Genomic DNA, 27,784 nt, shown 5'->3' with positions numbered 1-27,784 from the left:
GAGCCCTCAGAGCTGAGCCCTGCAGAGCTGAGCCCTCAGAGCTGTGCCCTCAGAGCTGTGCCCTGCAGAGCTGAGCCTTCAGAGCTGAGCCCTGCAGAGCTGTGCCCTCAGAGCTGTGCCCTCAGAGCTGTGCCCTGCAGAGCTGAGCCCTCAGAGCTGTGCCCTCAGAGCTGAGCCCTCAGAGCTGAGCCCTGCAGAGCTGTGCCCTGCAGAGCTGTGCCCTCAGAGCTGAGCCCTCAGAGCTGTGCCCTCAGAGCTGTGCCCTCAGAGCTGAGCCCTGCAGAGCTGTGCCCTCAGAGCTGTGCCCTCAGAGCTGTGCCCTGCAGAGCTGTGCCCTCAGAGCTGAGCCCTGCAGAGCTGTGCCCTCAGAGCTGTGCCCTGCAGAGCTGAGCCCTGCAGAGCTGTGCCCTCAGAGCTGTGCCCTCAGAGCTGAGCCCTGCAGAGCTGTGCCCTCAGAGCTGTGCCCTGCAGAGCTGAGCCCTCAGAGCTGTGCCCTCAGAGCTGAGCCCTGCAGAGCTGTGCCCTCAGAGCTGTGCCCTCAGAGCTGTGCCCTGCAGAGCTGAGCCCTCAGAGCTGAGCCCTCAGAGCTGTGCCCTCAGAGCTGAGCCCTGCAGAGCTGTGCCCTCAGAGCTGAGCCCTCAGAGCTGTGCCCTGCAGAGCTGTGCCCTCAGAGCTGTGCCCTCAGAGCTGTGCCCTGCAGAGCTGAGCCCTGCAGAGCTGTGCCCTCAGAGCTGTGCCCTCAGAGCTGAGCCCTGCAGAGCTGTGCCCTCAGAGCTGTGCCCTCAGAGCTGTGCCCTGCAGAGCTGAGCCCTCAGAGCTGTGCCCTCAGAGCTGTGCCCTGCAGAGCTGAGCCCTCAGAGCTGTGCCCTCAGAGCTGTGCCCTGCAGAGCTGAGCCCTCAGAGCTGAGCCCTGCAGAGCTGTGCCCTCAGAGCTGTGCCCTCAGAGCTGAGCCCTGCAGAGCTGTGCCCTCAGAGCTGAGCCCTGCAGAGCTGTGCCCTGCAGAGCTGAGCCCTCAGAGCTGTGCCCTCAGAGCTGTGCCCTCAGAGCTGTGCCCTGCAGAGCTGAGCCCTCAGAGCTGAGCCCTGCAGAGCTGAGCCCTCAGAGCTGTGCCCTCAGAGCTGTGCCCTGCAGAGCTGAGCCCTCAGAGCTGTGCCCTCAGAGCTGTGCCCTGCAGAGCTGAGCCCTCAGAGCTGAGCCCTCAGAGCTGTACCCTAAGAGCTGTGCCCTCAGAGCTGTGCCCTGCAGAGCTGAGCCCTCAGAGCTGTGCCCTCAGAGCTGTGCCCTGCAGAGCTGAGCCCTCAGAGCTGTGCCCTCAGAGCTGTGCCCTCAGAGCTGTGCCCTGCAGAGCTGAGCCCTCAGAGCTGTGCCCTCAGAGCTGAGCCCTCAGTGCTGAGCCCTGCAGAGCTGTGCCCTCAGAGCTGTGCCCTCAGAGCTGAGCCCTCAGTGCTGTGCCCTCAGAGCTGTGCCCTCAGAGCTGTGCCCTCAGAGCTGAGCCCTCAGTGCTGAGCCCTGCAGAGCTGTGCCCTCAGAGCTGTGCCCTCAGAGCTGAGCCCTCAGTGCTGTGCCCTCAGAGCTGTGCCCTCAGAGCTGTGCCCTCAGAGCTGAGCCCTCAGAGCTGTGCCCTGCAGAGCTGTGCCCTCAGAGCTGTGCCCTCAGAGCTGAGCCCTCAGTGCTGTGCCCTCAGAGCTGTGCCCTCAGAGCTGTGCCCTGCAGAGCTGTGCCCTCAGAGCTGAGCCCTCAGAGCTGTGCCTTGCAGAGCTGTGCCCTCAGAGCTGTGCCCTCAGAGCTGAGCCCTCAGAGCTGAGCCCTGCAGAGCTGTGCCCTGCAGAGCTGAGCCCTGCAGAGCTGTGCCCTCAGAGCTGTGCCCTCAGAGCTGTGCCCTGCAGAGCTGTGCCCTCAGAGCTGAGCACTCAGTGCTGAGCCCTGCAGAGCTGAGCCCTCAGAGCTGAGCCCTCAGAGCTGTGCCCTCAGAGCTGAGCCCTCAGAGCTGTGCCCTGCAGAGCTGTGCCCTCAGAGCTGTGCCCTCAGAGCTGAGCCCTGCAGAGCTGTGCCCTCAGAGCTGTGCCCTGCAGAGCTGAGCCCTCAGAGCTGTGCCCTCAGAGCTGTGCCCTGCAGAGCTGAGCCCTCAGAGCTGAGCCCTGCAGAGCTGTGCCCTCAGAGCTGTGCCCTCAGAGCTGAGCCCTGCAGAGCTGTGCCCTCAGAGCTGTGCCCTGCAGAGCTGAGCCCTCAGAGCTGTGCCCTCAGAGCTGTGCCCTGCAGAGCTGAGCCCTCAGAGCTGAGCCCTGCAGAGCTGTGCCCTCAGAGCTGTGCCCTCAGAGCTGAGCCCTGCAGAGCTGTGCCCTCAGAGCTGTGCCCTCAGAGCTGAGCCCTGCAGAGCTGTGCCCTCAGAGCTGTGCCCTCAGAGCTGTGCCCTCAGAGCTGAGCCCTGCAGAGCTGTGCCCTCAGAGCTGTGCCCTCAGAGCTGTGCCCTGCAGAGCTGTGCCCTCAGAGCTGTGCCCTCAGAGCTGAGCCCTCAGTGCTGTGCCCTCAGAGCTGTGCCCTCAGAGCTGTGCCCTGCAGAGCTGTGCCCTCAGAGCTGAGCCCTCAGTGCTGTGCCCTCAGAGCTGTGCCCTCAGAGCTGTGCCCTCAGAGCTGAGCCCTCAGAGCTGTGCCTTGCAGAGCTGTGCCCTCAGAGCTGTGCCCTCAGAGCTGAGCCCTGCAGAGCTGTGCCCTGCAGAGCTGAGCCCTGCAGAGCTGTGCCCTCAGAGCTGAGCCCTCAGAGCTGTGCCCTCAGAGCTGAGCCCTCAGAGCTGAGCCCTCAGAGCTGAGCCCTCAGAGCTGAGCCCTGCAGAGCTGTGCCCTGCAGAGCTGAGCCCTCAGAGCTGTGCCCTCAGAGCTGAGCCCTCAGAGCTGAGCCCTCAGAGCTGTGCCCTCAGAGCTGAGCCCTCAGAGCTGTGCCCTGCAGAGCTGTGCCCTCAGAGCTGAGCCCTGCAGAGCTGTGCCCTCAGAGCTGTGCCCTCAGAGCTGTGCCCTCAGAGCTGTGCCCTCAGAGCTGAGCCCTGCAGAGCTGTGCCCTGCAGAGCTGTGCCCTCAGAGCTGAGCCCTGCAGAGCTGAGCCCTCAGAGCTGTGCCCTCAGAGCTGAGCCCTCAGAGCTGTGCCCTCAGAGCTGTGCCCTCAGAGCTGAGCCCTGCAGAGCTGAGCCCTGCAGAGCTGTGCCCTCAGAGCTGTGCCCTCAGAGCTGAGCCCTCAGTGCTGAGCCCTGCAGAGCTGAGCCCTCAGAGCTGAGCACTCAGTGCTGAGCCCTGCAGAGCTGAGCCCTCAGAGCTGTGCCCTCAGAGCTGAGCCCTCAGAGCTGTGCCCTGCAGAGCTGTGCCCTCAGAGCTGTGCCCTCAGAGCTGAGCCCTGCAGAGCTGAGCCCTGCAGAGCTGTGCCCTCAGAGCTGAGCCCTCAGAGCTGTGCCCTCAGAGCTGTGCCCTGCAGAGCTGAGCCCTCAGAGCTGTGCCCTCAGAGCTGAGCCCTCAGTGCTGAGCCCTCAGAGCTGTGCCCTGCAGAGCTGAGTCCTGCAGAGCTGTGCCCTCAGAGCTGTGCCCTGCAGAGCTGAGCCCTGCAGAGCTGTGCCCTCAGAGCTGTGCCCTCAGAGCTGTGCCCTGCAGAGCTGTGCCCTCAGAGCTGTGCCCTCAGAGCTGAGCCCTCAGTGCTGAGCCCTGCAGAGCTGTGCCCCAGGCCCTGCAGCAGTACTCACAGTACTCAGTGCCCAGCAGAGCTGTGCCCTGCAGCAGTACTCACAGCACTCAATGCCCAGCAGAGCTGTGCCCTGCAGCAGTACTCACAGTACTCAATGCCCAGCAGAGCTGTGCCCTGCAGCAGTACTCACAGTACTCAGTGCCCAGCAGAGCTGTGCCCCATGCCCTGCAGCAGTACTCACAGTACTCAGTGCCCAGCAGAGCTGTGCCCTGCAGCAGTACTCACAGTACTCAGTGCCCAGCAGAGCTGTGCCCCATGCCCTGCAGCAGTACTCACAGTACTCAATGCCCAGCAGAGCTGTGCCCTGCAGCAGTACTCACAGCACTCAATGCCCAGCAGAGCTGTGCCCTGCAGCAGTACTCACAGTACTCAGTGCCCAGCAGAGCTGTGCCCCATGCCCTGCAGCAGTACTCACAGTACTCAATGCCCAGCAGAGCTGTGCCCTGCAGCAGTACTCACAGTACTCAGTGCCCAGCAGAGCTGTGCCCTGCAGCAGTACTCACAGTACTCAATGCCCAGCAGAGCTGTGCCCTGCAGCAGTACTCACAGTACTCAATGCCCAGCAGAGCTGTGCCCTGCAGCAGTACTCACAGTACTCAGTGCCCAGCAGAGCTGTGCCCCATGCCCTGCAGCAGTACTCACAGTACTCAATGCCCAGCAGAGCTGTGCCCTGCAGCAGTACTCACAGTACTCAATGCCCAGCAGAGCTGTGCCCCATGCCCTGCAGCAGTACTCACAGTACTCAGTGCCCAGCAGAGCTGTGCCCTGCAGCAGTACTCACAGTACTCAATGCCCAGCAGAGCTGTGCCCTGCAGCAGTACTCACAGTACTCAGTGCCCAGCAGAGCTGTGCCCCATGCCCTGCAGCAGTACTCACAGTACTCAGTGCCCAGCAGAGCTGTGCCCTGCAGCAGTACTCACAGTACTCTATGCCCAGCAGAGCTGTGCCCCATGCCCTGCAGCAGTACTCACAGTACTCAGTGCCCAGCAGAGCTGTGCCCTGCAGCAGTACTCACAGTACTCAGTGCCCAGCAGAGCTGTGCCCTGCAGCAGTACTCACAGTACTCAATGCCCAGCAGAGCTGTGCCCCATGCCCTGCAGCAGTACTCACAGTACTCAGTGCCCAGCAGAGCTGTGCCCTGCAGCAGTACTCACAGTACTCAATGCCCAGCAGAGCTGTGCCCTGCAGCAGTACTCACAGTACTCAGTGCCCAGCAGAGCTGTGCCCCATGCCCTGCAGCAGTACTCACAGTACTCAGTGCCCAGCAGAGCTGTGCCCTGCAGCAGTACTCACAGTACTCAATGCCCAGCAGAGCTGTGCCCTGCAGCAGTACTCACAGTACTCAGTGCCCAGCAGAGCTGTGCCCCATGCCCTGCAGCAGTACTCACAGTACTCAGTGCCCAGCAGAGCTGTGCCCTGCAGCAGTACTCACAGTACTCTATGCCCAGCAGAGCTGTGCCCTGCAGCAGTACTCACAGTACTCAGTGCCCAGCAGAGCTGTGCCCTGCAGCAGTACTCACAGTACTCAATGCCCAGCAGAGCTGTGCCCTGCAGCAGTACTCACAGTACTCAGTGCCCAGCAGAGCTGTGCCCCATGCCCTGCAGCAGTACTCACAGTACTCAGTGCCCAGCAGAGCTGTGCCCTGCAGCAGTACTCACAGTACTCTATGCCCAGCAGAGCTGTGCCCTGCAGCAGTACTCACAGTACTCAGTGCCCAGCAGAGCTGTGCCCCATGCCCTGCAGCAGTACTCACAGTACTCGATGCCCAGCACCATGTCTCGGAAGTAGCGCCGAGCCTGCTCCTCGCTGAAGGGCTGCTCGCTGGGCACCTCCATCACAGGCCTGGGGGGAGAGGGACAGGGCTGAGGGCTGGAAGGGACCCCCAGAGATCACCCAGTCCACCAGGGCAGGGCACCCAGGAACCATCCAGGTGGGCTGGGAAAGTCTCCAGAGGAGGCTCACTCAGCCTCTCTGGGCAGCCTGCTGCAGGCCTCCAGCTCCCTCACACCAAAGAAGTTTCTCCTCATGCTGAGGTGGAGCCTCCTGGGTTCCAGCCTGTCCCTGCTGGTCCCTGTCCTGTCCCTGGGCACCACCAAGCAGAGCCTGGCCCCTTCCTCCTCACCCCCACCCCCTCAGACATTGAGAGACAGTGACCAGGTCTCCTCTCAGCCTTCTCCTCTCCAGACTCAGCAGCCCCAGGGCTCTCAGCCTTTCATCGCAGAGCTGTTGCAGCCCCTGCAGCATCCTCACAGCTCTCTGTTGGGACTCTCTCCAGCAGGTCTCTGTCTCTCTAGCACTGGACTTGGCATTCCAGCTGTGGTGTCAGCAGAGCAGAGGGGGAGGAGAACCTCCCCAGACCTGCTGGACACAGCAGTCCCTGAGGCTCAGAGCAGGGCTGGCTGCTGCTGCAGTGTGAGGCTGCTGCTGCTGCAGTGTGGGGCTGGCTGCTGCAGTGTGAGGCTGCTGCTGCTGCAGTGTGGGGCTGGCTGCTGCTGCTGCAGTGTGAGGCTGCTGCTGCTGCAGTGTGGGGCTGCTGCTGCTGCAGTGTGGGGCTGCTGCTGCTGCAGTGTGAGGCTGCTGCTGCTGCAGTGTGGGGCTGCTGCTGCTGCAGTGTGGGGCTGGCTGCTGCTGCTGCAGTGTGAGGCTGCTGCTGCTGCAGTGTGGGGCTGCTGCTGCTGCTGCAGTGTGGGGCTGCTGCTGCTGCAGTGTGGGGCTGGCTGCTGCTGCAGTGTGGGGCTGGCTGCTGCTGCAGTGTGAGGCTGCTGCTGCTGCAGTGTGGGGCTGGCTGCTGCTGCAGTGTGAGGCTGCTGCTGCTGCAGTGTGGGGCTGCTGCTGCTGCAGTGTGAGGCTGCTGCTGCTGCAGTGTGGGGCGGCTGCTGCTGCTGCAGTGTGGGGCTGGCTGCTGCAGCAGTGTGGGGCTGCTGCTGCTGCAGTGTGGGGCTGGCTGCTGCTGCAGTGTGAGGCTGGCTGCTGCTGCAGTGTGAGGCTGCTGCTGCTGCAGTGTGGGGCTGCTGCTGCTGCAGTGTGAGGCTGCTGCTGCTGCAGTGTGGGGCTGGCTGCTGCTGCAGTGTGGGGCTGCTGCTGCTGCAGTGTGGGGCTGGCTGCTGCTGCAGTGTGAGGCTGCTGCTGCTGCAGTGTGGGGCTGCTGCTGCTGCAGTGTGAGGCTGCTGCTGCTGCTGCAGTGTGAGGCTGCTGCTGCTGCAGTGTGGGGCTGCTGCTGCTGCAGTGTGGGGCTGGCTGCTGCTGCAGTGTGAGGCTGCTGCTGCTGCAGTGTGAGGCTGCTGCTGCTGCTGCAGTGTGGAGCTGCTGCTGCTGCAGTGTGAGGCTGCTGCTGCTGCTGCAGTGTGGGGCTGCTGCTGCTGCAGTGTGGGGCTGGCTGCTGCTGCAGTGTGGGGCTGCTGCTGCTGCAGTGTGAGGCTGCTGCTGCTGCAGTGTGGGGCTGGCTGCTGCTGCAGTGTGGGGCTGCTGCTGCTGCAGTGTGGGGCTGGCTGCTGCTGCAGTGTGAGGCTGCTGCTGCTGCAGTGTGGGGCTGCTGCTGCTGCAGTGTGAGGCTGCTGCTGCTGCAGTGTGGGGCGGCTGCTGCTGCTGCAGTGTGGGGCTGGCTGCTGCAGCAGTGTGGGGCTGCTGCTGCTGCAGTGTGGGGCTGGCTGCTGCTGCAGTGTGGGGCTGGCTGCTGCTGCAGTGTGAGGCTGCTGCTGCTGCTGCAGTGTGGGGCTGCTGCTGCTGCTGCAGTGTGGAGCTGCTGCTGCTGCAGTGTGAGGCTGCTGCTGCTGCTGCAGTGTGGGGCTGCTGCTGCTGCAGTGTGGGGCTGGCTGCTGCTGCAGTGTGGGGCTGCTGCTGCTGCAGTGTGGGGCTGGCTGCTGCTGCACTGTGGGGCTGCTGCTGCTGCAGTGTGGGGCTGGCTGCTGCTGCTGCAGTGTGGGGCTGCTGCTGCTGCTGCAGTGTGGGGCTGGCTGCTGCTGCAGTGTGAGGCTGCTGCTGCAGTGTGGGGCTGGCTGCTGCTGCAGTGTGAGGCTGCTGCTGCTGCAGTGTGAGGCTGCTGCTGCTGCTGCAGTGTGAGGCTGCTGCTGCTGCAGTGTGGGGCTGCTGCTGCTGCAGTGTGGGGCTGGCTGCTGCTGCAGTGTGGGGCTGGCTGCTGCTGCAGTGTGAGGCTGCTGCTGCTGCAGTGTGAGGCTGCTGCTGCTGCAGTGTGGGGCTGGCTGCTGCTGCAGTGTGGGGCTGCTGCTGCTGCAGTGTGGGGCTGGCTGCTGCTGCAGTGTGAGGCTGCTGCTGCTGCAGTGTGAGGCTGCTGCTGCTGCTGCAGTGTGAGGCTGCTGCTGCTGCAGTGTGGGGCTGCTGCTGCTGCAGTGTGGGGCTGGCCTCTGCTGCTGCAGTGTGGGGCTGCTGCTGCTGCTGCAGTGTGGGGCTGCTGCTGCTGCAGTGTGGGGCTGGCTGCTGCTGCAGTGTGGGGCTGGCTGCTGCAGCAGTGTGGGGCTGCTGCTGCTGCAGTGTGGGGCTGGCTGCTGCTGCTGCAGTGTGGAGCTGCTGCTGCTGCAGTGTGAGGCTGCTGCTGCTGCAGTGTGGGGCTGGCTGCTGCTGCAGTGTGGGGCTGGCTGCTGCTGCTGCAGTGTGGGGCTGCTGCTGCTGCAGTGTGGGGCTGGCTGCTGCTGCAGTGTGGGGCTGCTGCTGCTGCAGTGTGGGGCTGGCTGCTGCTGCACTGTGGGGCTGCTGCTGCTGCAGTGTGGGGCTGGCTGCTGCTGCTGCAGTGTGGGGCTGCTGCTGCTGCTGCAGTGTGGGGCTGCTGCTGCTGCAGTGTGGGGCTGCTGCTGCTGCAGTGTGGGGCTGGCTGCTGCTGCAGTGTGGGGCTGCTGCTGCTGCAGTGTGGGGCTGCTGCTGCTGCAGTGTGGGGCTGCTGCTGCAGTGTGAGGCTGCTGCTGCTGCAGTGTGGGGCTGCTGCTGCTGCAGTGTGAGGCTGCTGCTGCTGCAGTGTGGGGCTGCTGCTGCAGTGTGGGGCTGCTGCTGCTGCAGTGTGAGGCTGCTGCTGCTGCAGTGTGGGGCTGCTGCTGCTGCAGTGTGGGGCTGCTGCTGCTGCAGTGTGGGGCTGGCCTCTGCTGCTGCAGTGTGGGGCTGCTGCTGCTGCAGTGTGGGGCTGCTGCTGCTGCTGCAGTGTGGGGCTGGCTGCTGCTGCTGCAGTGTGGGGCTGGCCTCTGCTGCTGCAGTGTGGGGCTGCTGCTGCTGCAGTGTGAGGCTGCTGCTGCTGCAGTGTGAGGCTGGCTGCTGCTGCAGTGTGAGGCTGCTGCTGCTGCAGTGTGAGGCTGGCTGCTGCTGCAGTGTGAGGCTGCTGCTGCTGCAGTGTGAGGCTGCTGCTGTTGCTGCAGTGTGAGGCTGGCTGCTGCTGCAGTGTGGGGCTGGCTGCTGCTGCTGCAGTGTGGGGCTGGCTGCTGCTGCAGTGTGGGGCTGGCTGCTGCTGCTGCAGTGTGGGGCTGGCTGCTGCTGCTGCAGTGTGGGGCTGGCTGCTGCTGCTGCAGTGTGAGGATGCTGCTGCTGCAGTGTGAGGATGCTGCTGCTGCAGTGTGGGGCTGCTGCTGCTGCAGTGTGAGGCTGCTGCTGCTGCAGTGTGGGGCTGGCTGCTGCTGCAGTGTGAGGCTGCTGCTGCTGCAGTGTGGGGCTGCTGCTGCTGCAGTGTGGGGCTGCTGCTGCTGCAGTGTGGGGCTGGCTGCTGCTGCAGTGTGAGGCTGCTGCTGCTGCAGTGTGAGGCTGGCTGCTGCTGCAGTGTGGGGCTGCTGCTGCTGCAGTGTGGGGCTGGCTGCTGCTGCAGTGTGGGGCTGGCTGCTGCTGCTGCAGTGTGAGGCTGGCTGCAGTGTGGGAGTGCAGTGCAGAACAGACCTGGGCCTGGCTGATGCAGAGAGCAGCAGCAGCAGGCAGCAGTGGGGCCAGGGTGGCCCTTGCTGGGCATGGGAGGCTGTGCCTGCTGGGGTTCTCAGTCCTGGCCTAACCCAAGGCAGAATCTAGCCAGGAGCCACTGGCTCCAGGCTTACCTGGGCCATCCCAGTGTCCTGCAGCCTGCTCAGCCCCAAGGGGCCAAGGTTCCCTGCTCAGCCCCAAGGGGCCAAGGTTCCCTGCTCAGCCCCACGGGGCCAAGGTTCCCTGCTCAGCCCCAAGGGGCCAAGGTTCCCTGCTCAGCCCCAAGGGGCCAAGGTTCCCTGCTCAGCCCCAAAGGGCCAAGGTTCCCTGCTCAGCCCCACGGGGCCAAGGTTCCCTGCTCAGCCCCAAGGGGCCAAGGTTCCCTGCTCAGCCCCAAAGGGCCAAGGTTCCCTGCTCAGCCCCAAGGGGCCAAGGTTCCCTGCTCAGCCCCAAAGGGCCAAGGTTCCCTGCTCAGCCCCAAAGGGCCAAGGTTCCCTGCTCAGCCCCAAAGGGCCAAGGTTCCCTGCTCAGCCCCACGGGGCCAAGGTTCCCTGCTCAGCTCCAAAGGGCCAAGGTTCCCTGCTCAGCCCCACGGGGCCAAGGTTCCCTGCTCAGCCCCACGGGGCCAAGGTTCCCTGCTCAGCTCCAAGGGGCCAAGGTTCCCTGCTCAGCCCCAAAGGGCCGAGGTTCCCTGCTCAGCTCCTCCACTGCTTTGCTTTGCCAGCACTGCTGAGGGACTGACAGAGGCCTCTGCAATCCCTCTGCCTGCTGCAGGAGCTGCTCAGCATCTTCTGCTCCCAGCAGAGGAGAGCTAAGGACTCCCTGGGGGTTAATGCTGCAGGTGCTCAGCAGCTTGCCCTTGCCCTTGGACACACTCCCAGTGCCTGCAGCTGGATCTGAGTGCTTCACACGAGGCCATCCCCAGAGCCAGGCTCTGGCACCAGCCCTCAGCAGGCAGCAGCAGCCACCCCTGCAGCATTCCCTGCTCTCCTCTGCTGCCCACTTGCTGGGCACCTTCAGCTCCCACTGGCACTTTCCTGCCCCTGCCTGCCCTGCTGCTGAGACAACCTGAGCAGCAGAGCCCCTCCTGGGCTCTAATTGCCTGCTGCTGGCAGCAGCCAGGCTGCAGGCTCCCTGGCCACAGCTGCCTGCAGCTCTTACAGGACACTCAGCAGCTTGGTCACCAGGGAGACTGGGGACCTCTCCCAGCAGCCTGCTGGAGCTGGCAGCCTAAAGAGGCTGCTTCATGGAGCCAGGGAGAAAAACAAGCCCTGTGGAAATCTCCCCCCCTGGGCTCAGCCCTCCTGGGGACCCTGCAGAGCAAAAAGCACCAAGGAGGTTCCCACCACCTCATCACCTCTGCTGTGTGAAGTGTGCCCAGCAAGCAGCCCCCAGCAGGGGCTGGAGCCAAGGGCAAATAAGGCAGCAGGGGGCAAGGAAAGGTTGCCTCAACCTCTGTGGCCAGCAGGAGCAGGGAGGACATTCTGCCCCTGTACACTGCACTGGTTAGGCCACACCTTGAGTCCTGTGTCCAGTTCTGGGCCCCTCAGTTTAGGAAGGAGGTTGAGCTGCTGGAACGAGTCCAGAGAAGGGCAACGAAGTTAGTGAGGGGCTTGGAACACAGCCCTGTGAGGAGAGGCTGAGGGAGCTGGGGCTGCTTAGCCTGGAGAAGAGGAGGCTCAGGGGAGACCTCATTGCTCTCTCCAACTACCTGAAGGGGGGTTGTAAACAGGCAGAGGTTGGTCTCTTCTCCCAGGCAGCCAGCACCAGAACAAGAGGACACAGTCTCAGGCTGCGCCAGGGGAAGTTCAGGCTGGAGGTCAGGAGGAAGCTTTACACAGAGAGAGTGATTGCCCATTGGGATGGGCTGCCTGGGGAGGTGGTGGAGTCCCCATCCCTGGAGGTGTTCAGGAGGAGACTTGATGGGGTGCTTGGTGCCATGGGTTAGTTGTTTAGGTGGTGTTGGATTGGTTGATGGGTTGGACACCATGATCTTGAAGGTCTCTTCCAACCTGGTCTATTCTATTCTATTCTATTCTATTCTATTCTATTCTATTCTATTCTATTCTATTCTATTCTATTCTATTCTATTCTTGTGCCCCTCCTGACAGAAGCAGCCAGGCTGTGGCTGTGCCCCAAGCAGAGGGCTCCTGGTGAAGCCTCACCTGCCAGGGGAGATGCAGCCAGCCTGCTCCCAGCTGACACCAGGACACCCAGCACCTGTGGCCTTCAGCACCTGAAGCACATCAGCTGGGGAGGGACCTGGGACAAGGCTGGGAGGGCCAGGACAAGGCACAGTGGCTTTGGGCTGGGAGAGGAGAGAGTGAGGCTGGAGAGGAGGAAGTGAGGAGCCTTGGCAGTGAGGCTGGGGAGAGCCTGGCACAGGCTGCCCAGGGAGGCTGTGGCTGCCCCCTCCCTGGAGGTGCTCAAGGCCAGGCTGGATGAGGCCCTGAGCAGCCTGTGCTGGTGGGAGGTGTCCCTGCCTGTGGCAGGGGGCTGGAGCTGGCTGAGCTTTGTGTCCCTTCCAACCCAACCTTTTCTGCTGTGCTGTGGCCACAGCCTCCCAGCCCAGCCCAGTGCCCAGGTGGTCCCAGCCCCCAGCAGTGCCAGGCCATCTGCAGCTGGATTTTGTCCCCCTGTGCCTGCCTGCAGGCTGCAGCTTGCCCCTGGGGGCAGACCAAAGCTTCACCTCAGCTAGGGAGCTCCACAGCACAAATGTGTCCCAGGAGGGCTACTTACCCTTTCCTCAGGAGGTCAAACACTGCAAGGAAAGGAAATGAGAGCATGAGTGAGTGCCAGGAGGGCACAGGGGTCAGTAGCCTCTCAGCACCTACACAGCCACTTCCCTTCCCACACCTGCTGAAGCCTTTATTGCTCTTCCCTCCCCCAGGCACCAGAGGAAGCAGACTGAAAAGCTTCATCTCCCCAGCACAAACACCTCTCCCTCCTGCCAGCCCCAGGCAGGCAGTGGCTGGGCATTCATCAGCCTGCTTTCTGCTGCCTGTGCCTGGCTGCCCTGGGGCCTCCTGCCTCAGGGAGGCTGCTGGGGGGGATGGTTCTGCCAGACTGCTGCTGGGGAAGGAGCTGCTGTAAGGGCACACAAGGGAGGTTCTCCTCCCCCTCTGCTCTGCCCTAGGGAGGCCACAGCTGGAGTCCTGGGCCCAGTTCTGGGCTCCCCAGTTCAGGAGAGACAGAGAACTGCTGGAGAGAGTCCAGGGGAGGCTGCAGAGCTGCTGAGGGGCCTGGAGCAGCTCTGGGAGGAGCAAAGGCTGAGAGCCCTGGGGCTGAGAGCCTGCAGAAGAGCAGCCCCAGAGGGCAGCTGAGCAATGCTCAGCAAGAGCTCAAGGAGCTGTGGGGGGCAAGAGGCTGGGGCCAGGCTCTGCTGAGTGGTGCCCAGGGCCAGGCTTTCCAGCCTGCCCTGCTGCCACTGCTCCCATTCCTGGGACTGCTGTCCTGCTCTCAGGGAGAGGTTGCCTTGCTGCTCTTCTCTGTTTTCTTCTCTTCATTCCCATTCTCCTTCTCTTTCTCTTCCTTCTCTTCTCCTTCTCATCTCCTTCTCTCCTCCTGGTTTTCCCTCAGACATTTATTTTCACTCACCAAGACCTTGCTGTCTCCTCCCTCCCTTCCTCTCCATCCCAGGAGTTCAGAGCTTGAGGCAGTGACCTCAGCTGCCCTGCCACCACAGTGCCTCTGCTGCAGCCAGAGTGCTGCTGGGGCTGCAGCCAGCAGGGGGAATTGGCCTTGCAAAGGCACAGAGCTTCCCTTGCTGCACTTGCCCTGACAGCTTCAGAAACATCCCATAATCATTTTCAGGAGGCAGCCATCAGAAGCCCCCCAGGGAAGCAGAGAGGTCACAGGGTGAGGCCTTGCCCTCCTCTGGCACAGCTCTGAGGGTGCCTCCAGGCCTGTCCCTGCAGGCTTGGCACAGATGGGGGTTGGCTGTGGGTGGCACCTCCAAGGTTTGGGGCAGAGGGAGACAAAAGGGGTGGGAATTGCTCAGCTGTGACCTCCCATCTGAGCCCCCAGGGCTCAGAGGACAGCAGGGAGAGTGCTGCTGCCAGGAGGTGCCAGGGCCCAGCAGGGTGGGCAGGGTCTGTAGGGCTCACAGGAATACCCTGAGCCATGGCTGCTTCCAGAGCCATTACCACTGCCCACAGCCTGCAGCAGGGGGCTGCAGACACCAGCCCCACAGCAGGAGGACAAGAAATTGCCCTGCACCCTTCCCTTCTCTCCTGGCTCTAGGAGTGGGGCAGGCAGAGCACTGGCACAGTGCTGGTGTCCCCATGGCCAGGAGCTGTGCACAGCTGCACCAGGGCCCAAGGCTGCCCTGCCCTTGGAGGGCTTCAGCTCTGCAGAGATGTCTGCTGGAGTTGGGAGCAGTGACCCCCAGCCCCAGGGCCATGCCACCTGCAGCCCCAGGGCTAAGCCCAGCAGGTGCTGGCAGCCCTCCTGACTCACCCATGTAGAGGTTGTCCTCTGCAGGGTCGTCCAGCACCTGGAGTGGGCAACAGAAGGAAAGGAGAAAGCAGTAAGGAAGAGGAAGAACTTTTTAAGCAAGCAACAATTTGCTGCTGCCTGCAGGCTGTGCTGAGCTGCAGAGCACTGAGAACCACTCAGGGTCCTTCAGAGGGTCCTGCAGAGAGGAGCTGTGAAGGACACAGGAAAACCTGGGCTGCTGATGGCACCTGGAGAACCAGCCCAAGAAAAGCCCTGCAGAGAAGTGCTGCATGGCAGCCCTGCATGGAGCCCTGCATGGGAGTGTGCATGGGAGCCCTGCATGGAGCCCTGCATGGGAACTCTGCTGGGGAGCCCTGCATGGGAGCCCTGCATGGGAGCCCCTGCATGGGAGCCCAGCTGGGGAGCCCCTGCATGGAGCCCCTGCATGGGAACCCTGCATGGGAGCCCCTGCATGAGAGCCCTGTTGGGGAGCCCTGCATGGGAGCCCCTGCATGAGAGCTCTGTTGGAGAGTGCTGCAAGGGAGCCCTGCATGGGAGCCCCTGCATGGGAGCCCTGCATGGGAGCTCTGCATGGGAGCCCCTGCATGGGAGCCCCTGCATGAGAGCTCTGTTGGAGAGTGCTGCATGGGAGCCCTGCATGGAGCCCTGCATGGGAGCTCTGCATGGGAGCCCCTGCATGAGAGCCCTGTTGGGGAGCCCTGCATGGGAGCCCCTGCATGAGAGCTCTGTTGGAGAGTGCTGCAAGGGAGCCCTGCATGGGAGCCCCTGCATGGGAGCCCTGCATGGGAGCTCTGCATGGGAGCCCCTGCATGGGAGCCCCTGCATGAGAGCTCTGTTGGAGAGTGCTGCATGGGAGCCCTGCATGGAGCCCTGCATGGGAGCTCTGCATGGGAGCCCCTGAATGGGAGCCCCTGCATGGGAGCCCTGCATAGGAGCCCCTGCATGGGAGCCCCTGCATGGGAGCCCCTGCATGGAGCCCTGCATGGGAGCCCCTGCATGGGAGCCCCTGCATGGGAGCCCCTGCATGGGAGCCCTGCGTGGGAGCCCTGCATGGGAGCCCTGCATGGGAGCCCCTGCATGGGAGCCCCTGCATGGGAGCCCTGCATGGGAGCCCTGCATGGGAGCCCCTGCATGGAGCCCCTGCATGGGAGCCCTGCGTGGGAGCCCTGCATGGGAGCCCTGCATAGCAGCCCCTGCATGGAGCCCCTGCATGGGAGCCCCTGCATGGAGCCCCTGCATGGGAGCCCTGCATGGGAGCCCTGCGTGGGAGCCCTGCGTGGGAGCCCTGCATAGGAGCCCCTGCATGGCAGCCCTGCATGGAACCCTGCATGGGAGCCCCTGCATGGGAGCCCCTGCATGGAGCCCTGCATGGGAGCCCCTGCATGGGAGCCCTGCATGGAACCCTGCATGGAGCCCTGCATGGGAGCCCTGCATGGAACCCTGCATGGGAGCCCTGCATGGGAGCCCCTGCATGGCAGCCCTGCATGGAACCCTGCATGGGAGCCCCTGCATGGGAGCCCCTGCATGGCAGCCCTGCATGGAACTCTACATGGGAGCCCCTGCATGGGAGCCCTGCATGGAACCCTGCATGGGAGCCCTGCATGAGAGCCCTGTTGGGGAGCCCTGCATGGAAGCCCCTGCATGGGAGCCCTGCATGAGAGCCCTGTTGGGGAGCCCTGCATGGGAGCCCCTGCATGGGAGCCCCTGCATGAGAGCTCTGTTGGGGAGTGCTGCATGGGAGCCCTGCATGGAGCCCTGTATGGGAGCCCTGCATGGAGCCCTGCCTGGAGCCCTGCCCTCAGCCAGTGCAGACACTGCCCCCAGGGCCTTGCTCCTGGCCCTGGCTGCTCTGCCCCTGGCCAGAGGCTGCTGCTGCCCTCCCAGCACTGCAGCCTGGCTCCCAGGGTGGAGTTCTGCACGCAGAGGCTGGGCAGACTCTGGCACAGGCTGCCCAGGCAGGCTGGGCTGTCCCTGCCTGCAGCTGCTCAAGGCCAGGCTGGATGAGGCCCTGAGCAGCTGAGTCTCTGAGAGGTGTCCCTGCCCGTGGTGGGAGGCTGGAGATGAGCTCTGAGGTCCTTCCTTCCACCTCCCAGCACTCCATGAGTCTGTACCTGGGTGATCTCTGAGGCCCATTCTGGGGCTCCATGGCTGACACCTCCAAGCCCAGGGAAGGATCTCAGTTTGCCAGTGTGATCCACACCCCCTTGGCACGGTTTGGATGGGAAGGGCTCTCTGGAGGCCCCCCAGCCCAAACCCATCTGTGCAGCCTGCCCTGCTGGGATGACCTTGCTGGGGAGCAGCAGCCTCAGTTTCTGAGGCCCTCTTCAAAGCAGCTGTGGCTCAGGGGGGAGCAGCTGCAGCACAGAGCAGAGGTGTGCCCAGCAGAGCTCACCTCTATCAGCTTGACAATGTTGATGTGGTCCAGCTTCTTCAGGATGGCTATTTCCTGATAGACTCTGTCCAGGGGGGCCAGGGGCTTGGGCTGCTCTCCAGAGGATGCTTTTGAGCCCCTGGGAGGAGGCCGACCTGCAGGCGTGAGAGCATGGTGAGCACAGAGTCCCCCCTCAGCAGTGCCCAGCCTGCAGGCACAGCACCCCCAGCTCAGCACCACCTTGGATCACCCCAGAGCACCACCAGCTCCACCCAGCATGACACTGCCAAGCCCCACTCAGCCCAGCTCAGCTCCCCCCAGCTGGGGCTGCTGCCCACAGCCCTGCCCAGCCGCCAGGCTCCAGCTGAGAGGGCAGAAGAGCTGCTGGGAACATGGAGAGCTCTGCCCAGCTTCACCTCCAGCCCCTCCTTAGGCTTCACACTGGGGAACAGGGAGCCAGCACCTCAGAGAGGCTTGGGAACCTAACTCCCCAGTGTGCTGAATTCCCCTGGGGCTGTTCCTGCCCTCTCCCTGCCCCCCACAGCCTCCCCAGCCCTCGGATGAAGGCAGGCTGTGCAGCCCCTGCAGCTGAGGCCTCTGCAGGAGCCTGCCTGGCCGGGGCCAGGGAGCAGATACCCACGTGGGAACCCATACTGCTTCAGCAGCTTCTTCTTGGAGAGGACCTTCATAGCCTGCAGGAAGAAGGAAAAGCAGAGTTAAAAGAGGAGCCAAAAGCTCCTCCTGTGGCCCAGGAGCGTGCTGAACACCAGGGAATGGCTCAGGCCTCTTCCTTGACCTACAGAAGAAGTCTTGTGGTTAGTGTGGCCACAACAGGGACACAGCACTGCCCCAGGCCCTCCAGAGGCACTGCCAACCACTGCCTGCATTCAGCTTCCTCTCATGAGAAAAGGAAAGGGTTGGACAAAGGAAAGGGAGACAGAGGTTTGGGTTTGGAGCAGGAGCCTGTGAGGAGAGTCACAGAATCCTTTTGCTTTAGCAGCACTGAGTTCAACTAAACCATAGCCTCAGCACCACAGCTCCAGGGCTTTGATGAGGCCTCCACCCCTGCCCTGGGCAGCCTGGGCCAGGCCTGGACAACCCTTCTGGGGATGAAATTTTTCCTCATGGCCAACCCAAACCTCCCCTGGTGCAACTTGAGGCCTTTTCCTCTTGTGCTGTCCCTTGCTCCTTGGGAGCAGAGCCCAACCCCCCCTGGCTCCAGCCTCCTCTCAGGGAGCTGCAGAGAGCAAGGAGGTCTCCCTCAGCCTCCTCTGCTCCAGGCTGAACACCCCCAGCTCCCTCAGCTGCTCCTCCCCAGCCCTGCTCTCCAGACCCTGCCCCAGCTCTGTTGCCTTTCTCTGGATCTGCTCCAGCCCTCAGTGTCCCTCCTGGAGTGAGGGCCCAGACTTCAAGCTGTGGCCACTCCAGTGCTGAGCACAGGAGGACAATCCCTGCCCTGTCCTGCTGCCCACAGCACTGCTGATCCAACCCCCAGGTGAGCTGACTGTGAGGCACCTCTGCTGCCATGGAAGCAGCCCCAGGGCATCCTTACACCAAGCTCCCAGCCCCAGGAGCACCTTGTGCTGCACAGGCAGGGCTGGAGACAGGCCCTGCCCCAGGGCTGCTGTCAGCACAAGCAGGGGGCTGGGGAGGAGATGTGCTCAGGCATGGGGCCAGAGCCACCCAGTGAGCAGAGGAGCAGAGAGGAGCACAGGGCTCTGGAGATGCACTGCAGTCCCAGCCCAGGCTTGCTCCTAGCTGGGGGCAGCAGCAGAGAGATGCTTCAGCAAAGCTCTCCTGCAGAGCTGACTGCCCAGGCAGGGCCTTGCTGCTGGCAGGCAGTGCTGAGCCAGGCAGGGCAGGGTCAGGCAGGGCAGAGCCAGGAAGTGCAGGGTCAGGCAGTGCAGGGTCAGGCAGCACAGGGCCAAGCAGGGCAGGGCCAGGCAGCACAGGGTCAGGCAGTGCAGGGCCAGGCAGAGCAGAGCCAGGCAGTGCAGAGCCAGGCAGTGCAGCGCCAGGCAGTGCAGAGCCAGGCAGTGCAGAGCCAGGCAGTGCAGCGCCAGGCAGTGCAGAGCCAGACAGTGCAGAGCCAGGCAGGGCAGGGTCAGGCAGGGCAGAGCCAGGAAGTGCAGGGTCAGGCAGTGCAGGGTCAGGCAGCACAGGGCCAAGCAGTGCAGAGCCAGGCAGTGCAGGGCCAGGCAGTGCAGCGCCAGGCAGTGCAGGGTCAGGCAGTGCAGAGCCAGGCAGCGCAGAGCCAGGCAGCGCAGGGTCAGGCAGCGCAGGGTCAGGCAGCGCAGGGTCAGGCAGTGCAGAGCCAGGCAGTGCAGGGCCAGGCAGTGCAGGGTCAGGCAGTGCAGGGCCAGGCAGAGCAGGGCCAGGCAGCGCAGGGTCAGGCAGTGCAGAGCCAGACACTGCAGAGCCAGGCAGTGCAGCGCCAGGCAGTGCAGAACCAGGCAGTGCAGGGTCAGGCAGCGCAGAGCCAGGCAGTGCAGAGCCAGGCAGTGCAGGGCCAAGCAGGGCAGGGCCAGGCAGCGCAGAGCCAGACAGTGCAGCGCCAGGCAGTGCAGCGCCAGGCAGTGCAGAGCCAGGCAGCGCAGGGTCAGGCAGTGCAGAGCCAGGCAGCGCAGGGCCAGGCAGTGCAGCGCCAGGCAGTGCAGAGCCAGGCAGCGCAGAGCCAGACAGTGCAGGGTCAGGCAGTGCAGAGCCAGGCAGTGCAGAGCCAGGCAGCGCAGGGTCAGGCAGTGCAGAGCCAGGCAGCGCAGAGCCAGACAGTGCAGGGTCAGGCAGCGCAGAGCCAGGCAGTGCAGAGCCAGGCAGCGCAGGGTCAGGCAGGGCAGAGCCAGGAAGTGCAGGGTCAGGCAGTGCAGGGTCAGGCAGCACAGGGCCAAGCAGTGCAGAGTCAGGCAGTGCAGGGTCAGGCAGTGCAGAGCCAGGCAGTGCAGAGCCAGGCAGCGCAGAGCCAGGCAGCGCAGGGTCAGGCAGCGCAGGGTCAGGCAGCGCAGGGTCAGGCAGTGCAGAGCCAGGCAGTGCAGGGCCAGGCAGTGCAGGGTCAGGCAGTGCAGGGCCAGGCAGAGCAGGGCCAGGCAGCGCAGGGTCAGGCAGTGCAGAGCCAGACACTGCAGAGCCAGGCAGTGCAGCGCCAGGCAGTGCAGAACCAGGCAGTGCAGGGTCAGGCAGCGCAGAGCCAGGCAGTGCAGAGCCAGGCAGTGCAGGGCCAAGCAGGGCAGGGCCAGGCAGCGCAGGGTCAGGCAGTGCAGAGCCAGGCAGCGCAGAGCCAGACAGTGCAGGGTCAGGCAGGGCAGAGCCAGGCAGTGCAGAGCCAGGCAGCGCAGGGCCAGTCAGTGCAGGGCCAGGCAGTGCAGCGCCAGGCAGTGCAGAACCAGGCAGTGCAGGGTCAGGCAGCGCAGAGCCAGACAGTGCAGCGCCAGGCAGTGCAGGGCCAAGCAGGGCAGGGCCAGGCAGCGCAGGGCCAGGCAGTGCAGCGCCAGGCAGTGCAGAGCCAGACAGTGCAGCGCCAGGCAGTGCAGAGCCAGGCAGTGCAGAGCCAGGCAGCGCAGGGTCAGGCAGGGCAGAGCCAGGCAGCGCAGGGCCAGGCAGTGCAGCGCCAGGCAGTGCAGAGCCAGGCAGCGCAGGGTCAGGCAGTGCAGAGCCAGGCAGCGCAGGGCCAGGCAGTGCAGCGCCAGGCAGTGCAGAGCCAGGCAGCGCAGAGCCAGACAGTGCAGGGTCAGGCAGTGCAGAGCCAGGCAGTGCAGAGCCAGGCAGCGCAGGGTCAGGCAGGGCAGAGCCAGGCAGTGCAGGGCCAAGCAGGGCAGGGCCAGGCAGCGCAGGGCCAGGCAGTGCAGCGCCAGGCAGTGCAGAGCCAGGCAGCGCAGGGTCAGGCAGTGCAGAGCCAGGCAGCGCAGGGCCAGTCAGTGCAGGGCCAGGCAGTGCAGCGCCAGGCAGTGCAGAACCAGGCAGTGCAGCACCAGGCAGTGCAGAGCCAGGCAGTGCAGAGCCAGGCAGCGCAGGGTCAGGCAGTGCAGAGCCAGGCAGCGCAGGGCCAGGCAGTGCAGCGCCAGGCAGTGCAGAGCCAGGCAGCGCAGAGCCAGGCAGCGCAGGGTCAGGCAGGGCAGAGCCAGGCAGTGCAGGGCCAAGCAGGGCAGGGCCAGGCAGCGCAGGGCCAGGCAGTGCAGCGCCAGGCAGTGCAGAGCCAGGCAGCGCAGCGCCAGGCAGTGCAGAGCCAGGCAGCGCAGGGCCAGGCAGCGCAGGGCCAGGCAGTGCAGCGCCAGGCAGTGCAGAGCCAGGCAGCGCAGGGCCAGGCAGTGCAGGGCCAGGCAGTGCAGCGCCAGGCAGGGCAGGGTCAGGCAGTGCAGAGCCAGGCAGCGCAGGGCCAGGCAGTGCAGCGCCAGGCAGTGCAGAGCCAGGCAGTGCAGGGTCAGGCAGCGCAGAGCCAGGCAGTGCAGAGCCAAGCAGGGCAGGGCCAGGCAGCGCAGGGCCAGGCAGTGCAGAGCCAGGCAGGGCAAGGTCAGGCAGCGCAGAGCCAGGCAGGGCAGGGCCAGGCAGGGCAAGGTCAGGCAGCGCAGAGCCAGGCAGGGCAGGGCCAGGCAGGGCAGGGTCAGGCAGTGCAGGGCCAGGCAGTGCAGAGCCAGGCAGTGCAGGGCCAGGCAGGGCAAGGTCAGGCAGCGCAGAGCCAGGCAGGGCAGGGCCAGGCAGGGCAGGGTCAGGCAGTGCAGGGCCAGGCAGTGCAGAGCCAGGCAGTGCAGAGCCAGGCAGCACAGAGCCAGCCCCACAGCACCACACCAGTGCCTGGCTGGGGGAGCCCTGGAGCCACAAGCAGCAGCTCCCTGCACACAGCCCTGAGCTCATCCAGATGGCTCTCAAACCCCTGCAGGGGTGAGGGCCCCAGCACTGCCCTGGGCAGCCTGGGCCAGTCCCTGATGAGCCTTTCCCTGAAGAATTTGTGCCAGATGTCCAACCTAAACCTCCCCTGGGACAACCTGAGGCCACTTCCTCTCCTCCTGTCTCTTGGTACGTGGGGCAAGAGGCTGGACCCCACCTGGCTGCAGCCTCCTCTCAGGGGGTGGTAGAGGTCTCCTGTGAGGGGCAGTGGGAGCTGGGTGCCCTCCTCTGATGTGCATCCACTGGGGATGTTCACTGCTGTCCTCTGAGCCACCTCACAGCTGGGAGCCACAGGGCAGCTGCCTTGGGAAGCTGCCAGAGGGAGAGGAGATGCCAGGTGTAGGGAGGTTGGGTGTCTGTGGCAGGAACTTCTCCCCACCATGCACAGCTGGCAGCAAACAGCCTCCAGGCAAATCCTGCTGGGCACAGAGGCAGGAGACCACCAGCCCCAGCTTAGGAAACCAGATCAAAAAGGGCAGAGAACCCCCAGGGGAGAGCCCTGGCAGCCCTCAGTGCTGCTGCTTGTGGCCAGCAACAGCAAATGTCCAGCACAACCTCTGCTCTGCTCTGCTCTGCTCTCTATGCTTTGCCATAGAGCAGAGAATCACAGAAAGGTTGGGTTGGAAGGGACCTGAGATCACCCAGCTCCAAGCCCCTGTCCCCTACCTCCCACCAGCACAGGCTGCTCAGGGCCTCATCCAGCCTGGCCCTGAACACCTCCAGGCAGGAGGCAGCCACAGCCTCCCTGGGCAGCCTGTGCCAGGCTCTCCCCAGCCTCACTACCAAGAATCTCTTCCTCATCTCCAGTCTCAGTCTCTCCTCTCCCAGCTCAAAGCCATTGTTCCTCATCCTGTCACTCCCAGCCCTTGTCACAAGTCCCTCCCCAGCTCTCCTGGAGCCCTTCAGCTACTGGAAGCTGCTCTGAGGTCTCCCTGCAGCCTTCTCTTCTCCAGGCTGAACAGCCCCAGCTCTCCCAGCCAGGTGCCACAGGGGAGGTTCTGCAGCCTCTAACCATCTTTGTGGCCTCCTCTGGACCCTCTCCAGCAGTTCTTTGTCCTTGTGCTGGGAGCCCCAGGCCTGGACACAGTGCTGCAGGTGGAGAACCCAACACAAGGACTTCATCTCTCACTTTTTCACTACTGAGACAAAACCAACCCTGCAGAGCTAAATCTGGGGGGAACCAGCAAAAGCCTCCCTGGGCTCCCAGAACCCCAGCTGTGTCCTCTGGCTGCTGGGAACAGACAGCTGCCTCCAGTGTCTGCCAGGGGGCCTGGGGTGCAGTGCTGCAGGGGATGGGATGGAAGGTGGAAGAGCAGCATGGCCCTCAGTGCTGGGGAGCACGTGTGCCAGACAGGCTGGCAGGGGGGCAGCTGAGAACCCTCAGGCAGTTGTGCAATTAGCTTCCCTGAGGCTTCCCCTGGGCTCCTGTAGCATCTTGGAAGGGTGGAGATCACTGCTGGCCCTCCTGGACCACACAAGCAGGGGCACAGAAATCCCTGAGGGTCACTGCTGGGCAGGGGCAGAGTTCCCAGAGCCCCAGCAGGCAGGGGCTGAGCCCCAGGAGCACAGAGCCCAGCAGCAGTGCAGCCATCTGCCCTGCCCCAGGGGCTGGCACTGGCTGCACTGGCACCAGGCACTGCCAGGGCTCCCCCCAGCCCCATCTCCCCACCTCTCCAAACTCCTCCCAGGAGCAGCTCCACAGCCCCTGCCTCAAACTTCACCACAGGAGGGTGGGAGGGAACCCAAGGCTTGTCCCTGCAAGGCTGGCAGCCCGGGGGCTGTGCACCCTGTGCCACTGCAGGCAGCCAGGCTGGAGCCCTGGGAGCCAGCCCAGGGCTGCAGAGCTTCAGGGAGCTCAGAGCAGGCAGCAGAGCTGAAGGGATTAGCTGAGCCACAGCAGGGAACCTGCCCACGGCTTTCACTCTGCCTTTGGCTGAGCAGCTCAAGCTCTGGCCACAGCCTGCAGCTGCCACGGAGCTGGAGTTCATCCAGCACTGCCCTGCCCCAGCAGGGACACTGAGAGCTGGAGCAGGACCAGGCCAGGGCAGGGCAACAGAGCTGGGGCAGGGTCTGGAGAGCAGGGCTGGGGAGAAGCAGCTGAGGGAGCTGGGGGTGGTCAGCCTGGAGCAGAAGAGGCTAAGGGAGGCCTCATTGCTCTCTGCAGCTCCCTGAGAGGAGGCTGGAGCCTAGTGGGGGCTGGGCTCTGCTCCCTAGGAGCAAGCAACAGGAGAAGAGGCAATGGCCTCAGGCTGCCCCAGGGCAGGCTCAGGTTGGACATCAGAGGAAACTTTCTCACTGAGAGGCTTCTCAGAGCCTGGCCCAGGCTGCCCAGGGAGGGGCTGAATCCCCAGCCCTGGAGGCAGAGCTGTGGTGCTGAGGGCCATGGCTCAGCACCAGCCTGGGCAGAGCTGGAGTTGGTTGGAGCGGAGCTCAAAGAGTTTTTGCCAAGGCAGAGCATCCTGTGGCTCTGTCAGCCCCAGCCTTGGCAGTCAGAGGAAGGTTGGCCTGGATGAGCTCCAAGGGCTTTGCCAGCTGGAAGAGTTCTGTGGCTCTCTGGTCCCAGAGAGGAGGCAGCAGCACTGCTCACCTACCCCCAGCTCTCCCTGCTGAGCACTGGAGTCAGCAGCCAGCCTGCTGTGCTGGGGAGGCAGCTTGCCAAGGTGGAAAGAATTGTGGATCCTCTTCTTGGCCAGCTCCTTGTCCAGATTTTTGCCTCATCTCTTCCATCCTTCACTTCAGGACATTTCTCCTCCAGCTGCAGGCCTGCTGGAAGCATGGAAAGGCTCACAAAGACTACCAGGCAGCCACTCCCCTCCTGAGCCCTGCAGCCTGCTCTGCTACTTGCAGATCAGTCAGGGAGGGGAAGCCAGCTGGGGAATGAGCACATTTTACACCTGCTCCTTGTGCCAAGGCCAACAGCTCTGAGCAAGGGGCCAGGGAGCAGCACAGGAGCCTGCCCAGGGGCTCTGCAGGGCACAGTCAGCCAGGGGAGCGCTGGGTGGTGGCAGTGAAGCAGGAGCCCCTCTCAGCACATGCAGAGTGGAGCAGCAGCTGCAGCACTGCAGCCCCCCAGCTCTGCTCAGCAGGTTCCTGCCCTGGCATCCTCAGCAGCAGCTGAGAGCTCTTCCCACCAGCCTTCAGGCACAGCCACACACAGCCAGGCAGCCTCCTCCTGCCAGCTGCCCAGCTCCTGCTCTCAGCCTGAGCCAAACATGCCAGGGGACAGGAGCAGGGACATCAGCACAGCTGAGGCAGGAATCCCAGCTGGGATGGTCAGGATTCACCTGAAAGGGGAGGGACAGAGGAGCAGCCTGCCTGGAGAAGGGCAGCAAGGCTGGGGAAGGGTCTGGAGAGCAGGGCTGGGGAGGAGCAGCTGAGGGAGCTGGGGGTGTTGAGCCTGGAGCAGAGGAGGCTGAGGGAGACCTCCTTGCTCTCTGCAGCTGCCTGAGAGGAGGCTGGAGCCAGGGGGGGTCCCTAGCATCAGGTGAGGAAATGTCCTGAAATTGTGCCAGGGGAGGCTGAGGTTGGAGATCAGGAGAAATTTCTCTGCTGCTGCAGTGGTCAGGGACTGGCAGAGGCTGCCCAGGGAGGTGGTGGAGTCCCCATGCCTGGAGGGGTTCCAGACCCCTGTGGCCATGGCAGCTGGGGCCAGGTTTTGGTGGCCATGGTGGTGCTGGGCTGAGGTTGGACTGGATGAGCTCAGAGGCCTCCTCCAAACAATTCTCTGAGTTTATGATTCTCTAAGTAGCTTTGAATTCAAACCTCTCCTACTCTGGCTGCAGCTCAGCAAAGGATTGAAAGACCAAAGCTTGCACCCCACACCTCATGAGCAGGCAGTGTGGGGAATCAGGAGGCATCCTGCAGAGGGGAAGAGTAGAGTAGAGTAGAGTAGAGTAGAGTAGAGTAGAGTAGAGTAGAGTAGAGTAGAGTAGAGTAGAGTAGAGTAGAGTAGAGTAGAGCAGAGTAGAGTGGAATGGAATAGAATAGACCAGACCAGGTTGGAAGAGACCTTCAAGATCATGGTGTCCAACCCATCAACCAGTCCAACACCACCTAAACAACTAACCCATGGCACCAAGCACCCCATCAAGTCTCCTCCTGAACACCTCCAGGGATGGGGACTCCACCACCTCCCCAGGCAGCCCATCCCAATGGGCAATCACTCTCTCTGTGTAGAACTTCTTCCTAACATCACAGGGGGCTGGGCACTGCCCAGCTGGAGCTCAGTGCCCAGCACCTGCCACCCTCCTGTGTCCTTCCAACAGGCCTGCTCCTGCTGGGCCCAGCCTGCAATGCTCAGCAGGCTCTGAACACCACCACCCCCACACCTCCCAGCTCAGGTGACCCTCTTCAGAGCTGCAACATGCCAGAGCAAATCAGCACCAGGCTGCTGCAGCTGCCTCCAGCTCCTTGCCTCTTGCACAAGGCACCCACCTGCTCCTCACACAGGCAGCAGCTCTGTGCCCAGCAGGGCCAGCAGCTCCTGCAACCAGAAACACAACTGCTGCCAGCAGTGAGGCAGAGGGAGGTTCTCCTCCTCCTCTGCCCTACTCAGGCCATGTCTGCAGTGCTGGGCCCAGGTCTGGGCTCCCCAGCTAAGAGAGACAGAGAACTGCTGGAGAGAGTCCAGGGGAGGCTGCAGAGCTGCTGAGGGGCCTGGAGCAGCTCTGGGAGGAGCAAAGGCTGAGAGCCCTGGGGCTGAGAGCCTGCAGAAGAGCAGCCCCAGAGGGGAGCTGAGCAATGCTCAGCAAGAGCTCAAGGAGCTGTGGGGGGCAAGAGGCTGGGGCCAGACTCTGCTGAGTGGTGCCCAGGAACAGCACAAGGGGCAGCAAGGGGCACAGCCTGGAGCCCAGGAGGTTGGATGTGAAGAGGAGGAGAAAGTAGTTTGGTGTGAGGGTGCTGGAGGCCTGGAGCAGGCTGCCCAGAGAGGTTGTGGAGTGTCCTTGTGTGGAGAGCTTCCAACCCCCCCTGGGCATTGTGCTGCTGGGCACTGTGCTGTGGGTGCCCTGCTGGAGCAGGGCCTGGGCTGGGTGAGCTCCAGAGATCCCTTCCCACCCCCCCATGCTGGGGGTCTGTGAAGCTGTTCAGCTGCGGGGCTGGGGCGGGGCTGGGGCGGGGCTGGGGCGGGGCTGGGGCGGGGCTCCCACTCACATAGTATTTGTCATCGTCCTCGTTGTAGGCCAACTTCACCACTCCATAGGAACCCTGGAAGGGAACACAGAGGCACAGTCAGGGCAGCAGCCTCACAGCTTCTCCTCACTGCTCAGGGCTCACAGAATGCAAAAAGCATCCTTCAAGGCCCCAGCTGGTGCTGAGTGGTGACCCTGCAGTGGGGCTCAGTGCTGAGGGGCAGCTGAGCAGCACCAGTGCCTGGAGGAGCTGAGGGTTGGCCATCACAGAAGGGCTGGAAGGGACCTCACAGCTCAGCCAGCTCCAGCCCCCTGCCATGGGCAGGACAGCTCCTACCAGCACAGGCTGCTCAGGGCCTCATCCAGCCTGGCCCTGAGCACCTCCTGCCTTGGAGCCTCCACAACCGCTCTGGCAACCTGTTCCACCCTCATGGGGAAGCTCTCACCTAAAGCAAGCTTGATACAGCTCAAAGCCACTGTCCTCACCCTGGCACCCCAAGCCCTTGTCACAAGTCCCTCCACAGCTCTCCTGGAGCTCCTTCAGGTACTGCAAGGCTGCTCTGAGGTCTCCCTGGAGCACCTCCTGCCCTGCCCTGTCCCAAAGGTGTGTTTGGGACAATTTCACACAGGTCCTTTCCCTCTGCTGCTGAAACCTCTCCCACTCTTAAGAGCAAATGGACTTGGTGAGGACCAGCTACCAGCTGCCTGATCCCCAGCTGCCTGCTGCCCAGCTGACTGCTCCCCAGCTGCCTGCTGCCTGCTCCCCAGCTGCCTCCTGCCTGCTGCCTGCTCCCCAGCTGCCTCCTGCCAGCTCCCTGCTCCCCAGCTTCCTGCTGCCAGCTGCCAGCTGTCTGCTCCCCACCTGCCTGCTGCCAGCTGCCTGCTGCTTGCTCCCCACCTGCCTCCTGCCTGCTCCCCACCTACCTCCTGCCTGCTGCCTGCTCCCCACCTGCCTCCTGCCTGCTCCCCACCTACCTCCTGCCTGCTGCCTGCTCCCCACCTGCCTCCTGCCTGCTCCCCACCTACCTCCTGCCTGCTGCCTGCTCCCCACCTGCCTCCTGCCTGCTCCCCACCTACCTCCTGCCTGCTGCCTGCTCCCCACCTGCCTCCTGCCTGCTCCCCACCTTCCTCCTGCCAGCTGCCTGCTCCCCAGATGCCTGCTCCCCAGGTGCCTGCTGCCTGCGGGTTAGGGTTAGGGTCAGGGTTAGGGTTTAGGGTTAGGGTTTAGGGTTAGGGTTAGGGATAGGTTTAGGTTTAGGGATAGGGTTTAGGGTTAGGGTAGGGGTTAGGGTTCGGGTTAGGTTAGAGTCAGGGTCAGGGTCAGGGCTAGGGTCAGGTT

General features: G+C 63.8%; 1 protein-coding gene across 3 annotated transcripts in view; it reads right to left on the bottom strand.

Annotated features, from left to right (window-relative positions):
* CAMKK1 (calcium/calmodulin dependent protein kinase kinase 1) overlaps positions 1–27,784 on the bottom strand; it is a 120,406-nt gene that overhangs the window by 33,519 nt on the left and 59,103 nt on the right. For all 3 annotated transcript variants that reach the window (XM_068165350.1, XM_068165349.1, XM_068165352.1), the window contains exons 4-9: positions 26,468–26,521; positions 17,079–17,130; positions 16,460–16,593; positions 14,068–14,104; positions 12,349–12,370; positions 5,480–5,568 (exon numbers count right to left, since the gene is read on the bottom strand). In XM_068165350.1, coding sequence (XP_068021451.1) covers positions 5,480–5,568; positions 12,349–12,370; positions 14,068–14,104; positions 16,460–16,593; positions 17,079–17,130; positions 26,468–26,521 — 388 coding nt within the window. The remainder of the gene's footprint in view (positions 1–5,479; positions 5,569–12,348; positions 12,371–14,067; positions 14,105–16,459; positions 16,594–17,078; positions 17,131–26,467; positions 26,522–27,784) is intronic.

The sequence above is a fragment of the Melanerpes formicivorus genome, unplaced genomic scaffold, assembly GCF_026170545.1.
Source record: "Melanerpes formicivorus ecotype bairdi unplaced genomic scaffold, bMelFor1.0.p_v2 SCAF_88, whole genome shotgun sequence".
Lineage (NCBI taxonomy): Eukaryota > Metazoa > Chordata > Aves > Piciformes > Picidae > Melanerpes > Melanerpes formicivorus.
This window is presented reverse-complemented; position numbering and strand designations above follow the sequence as displayed.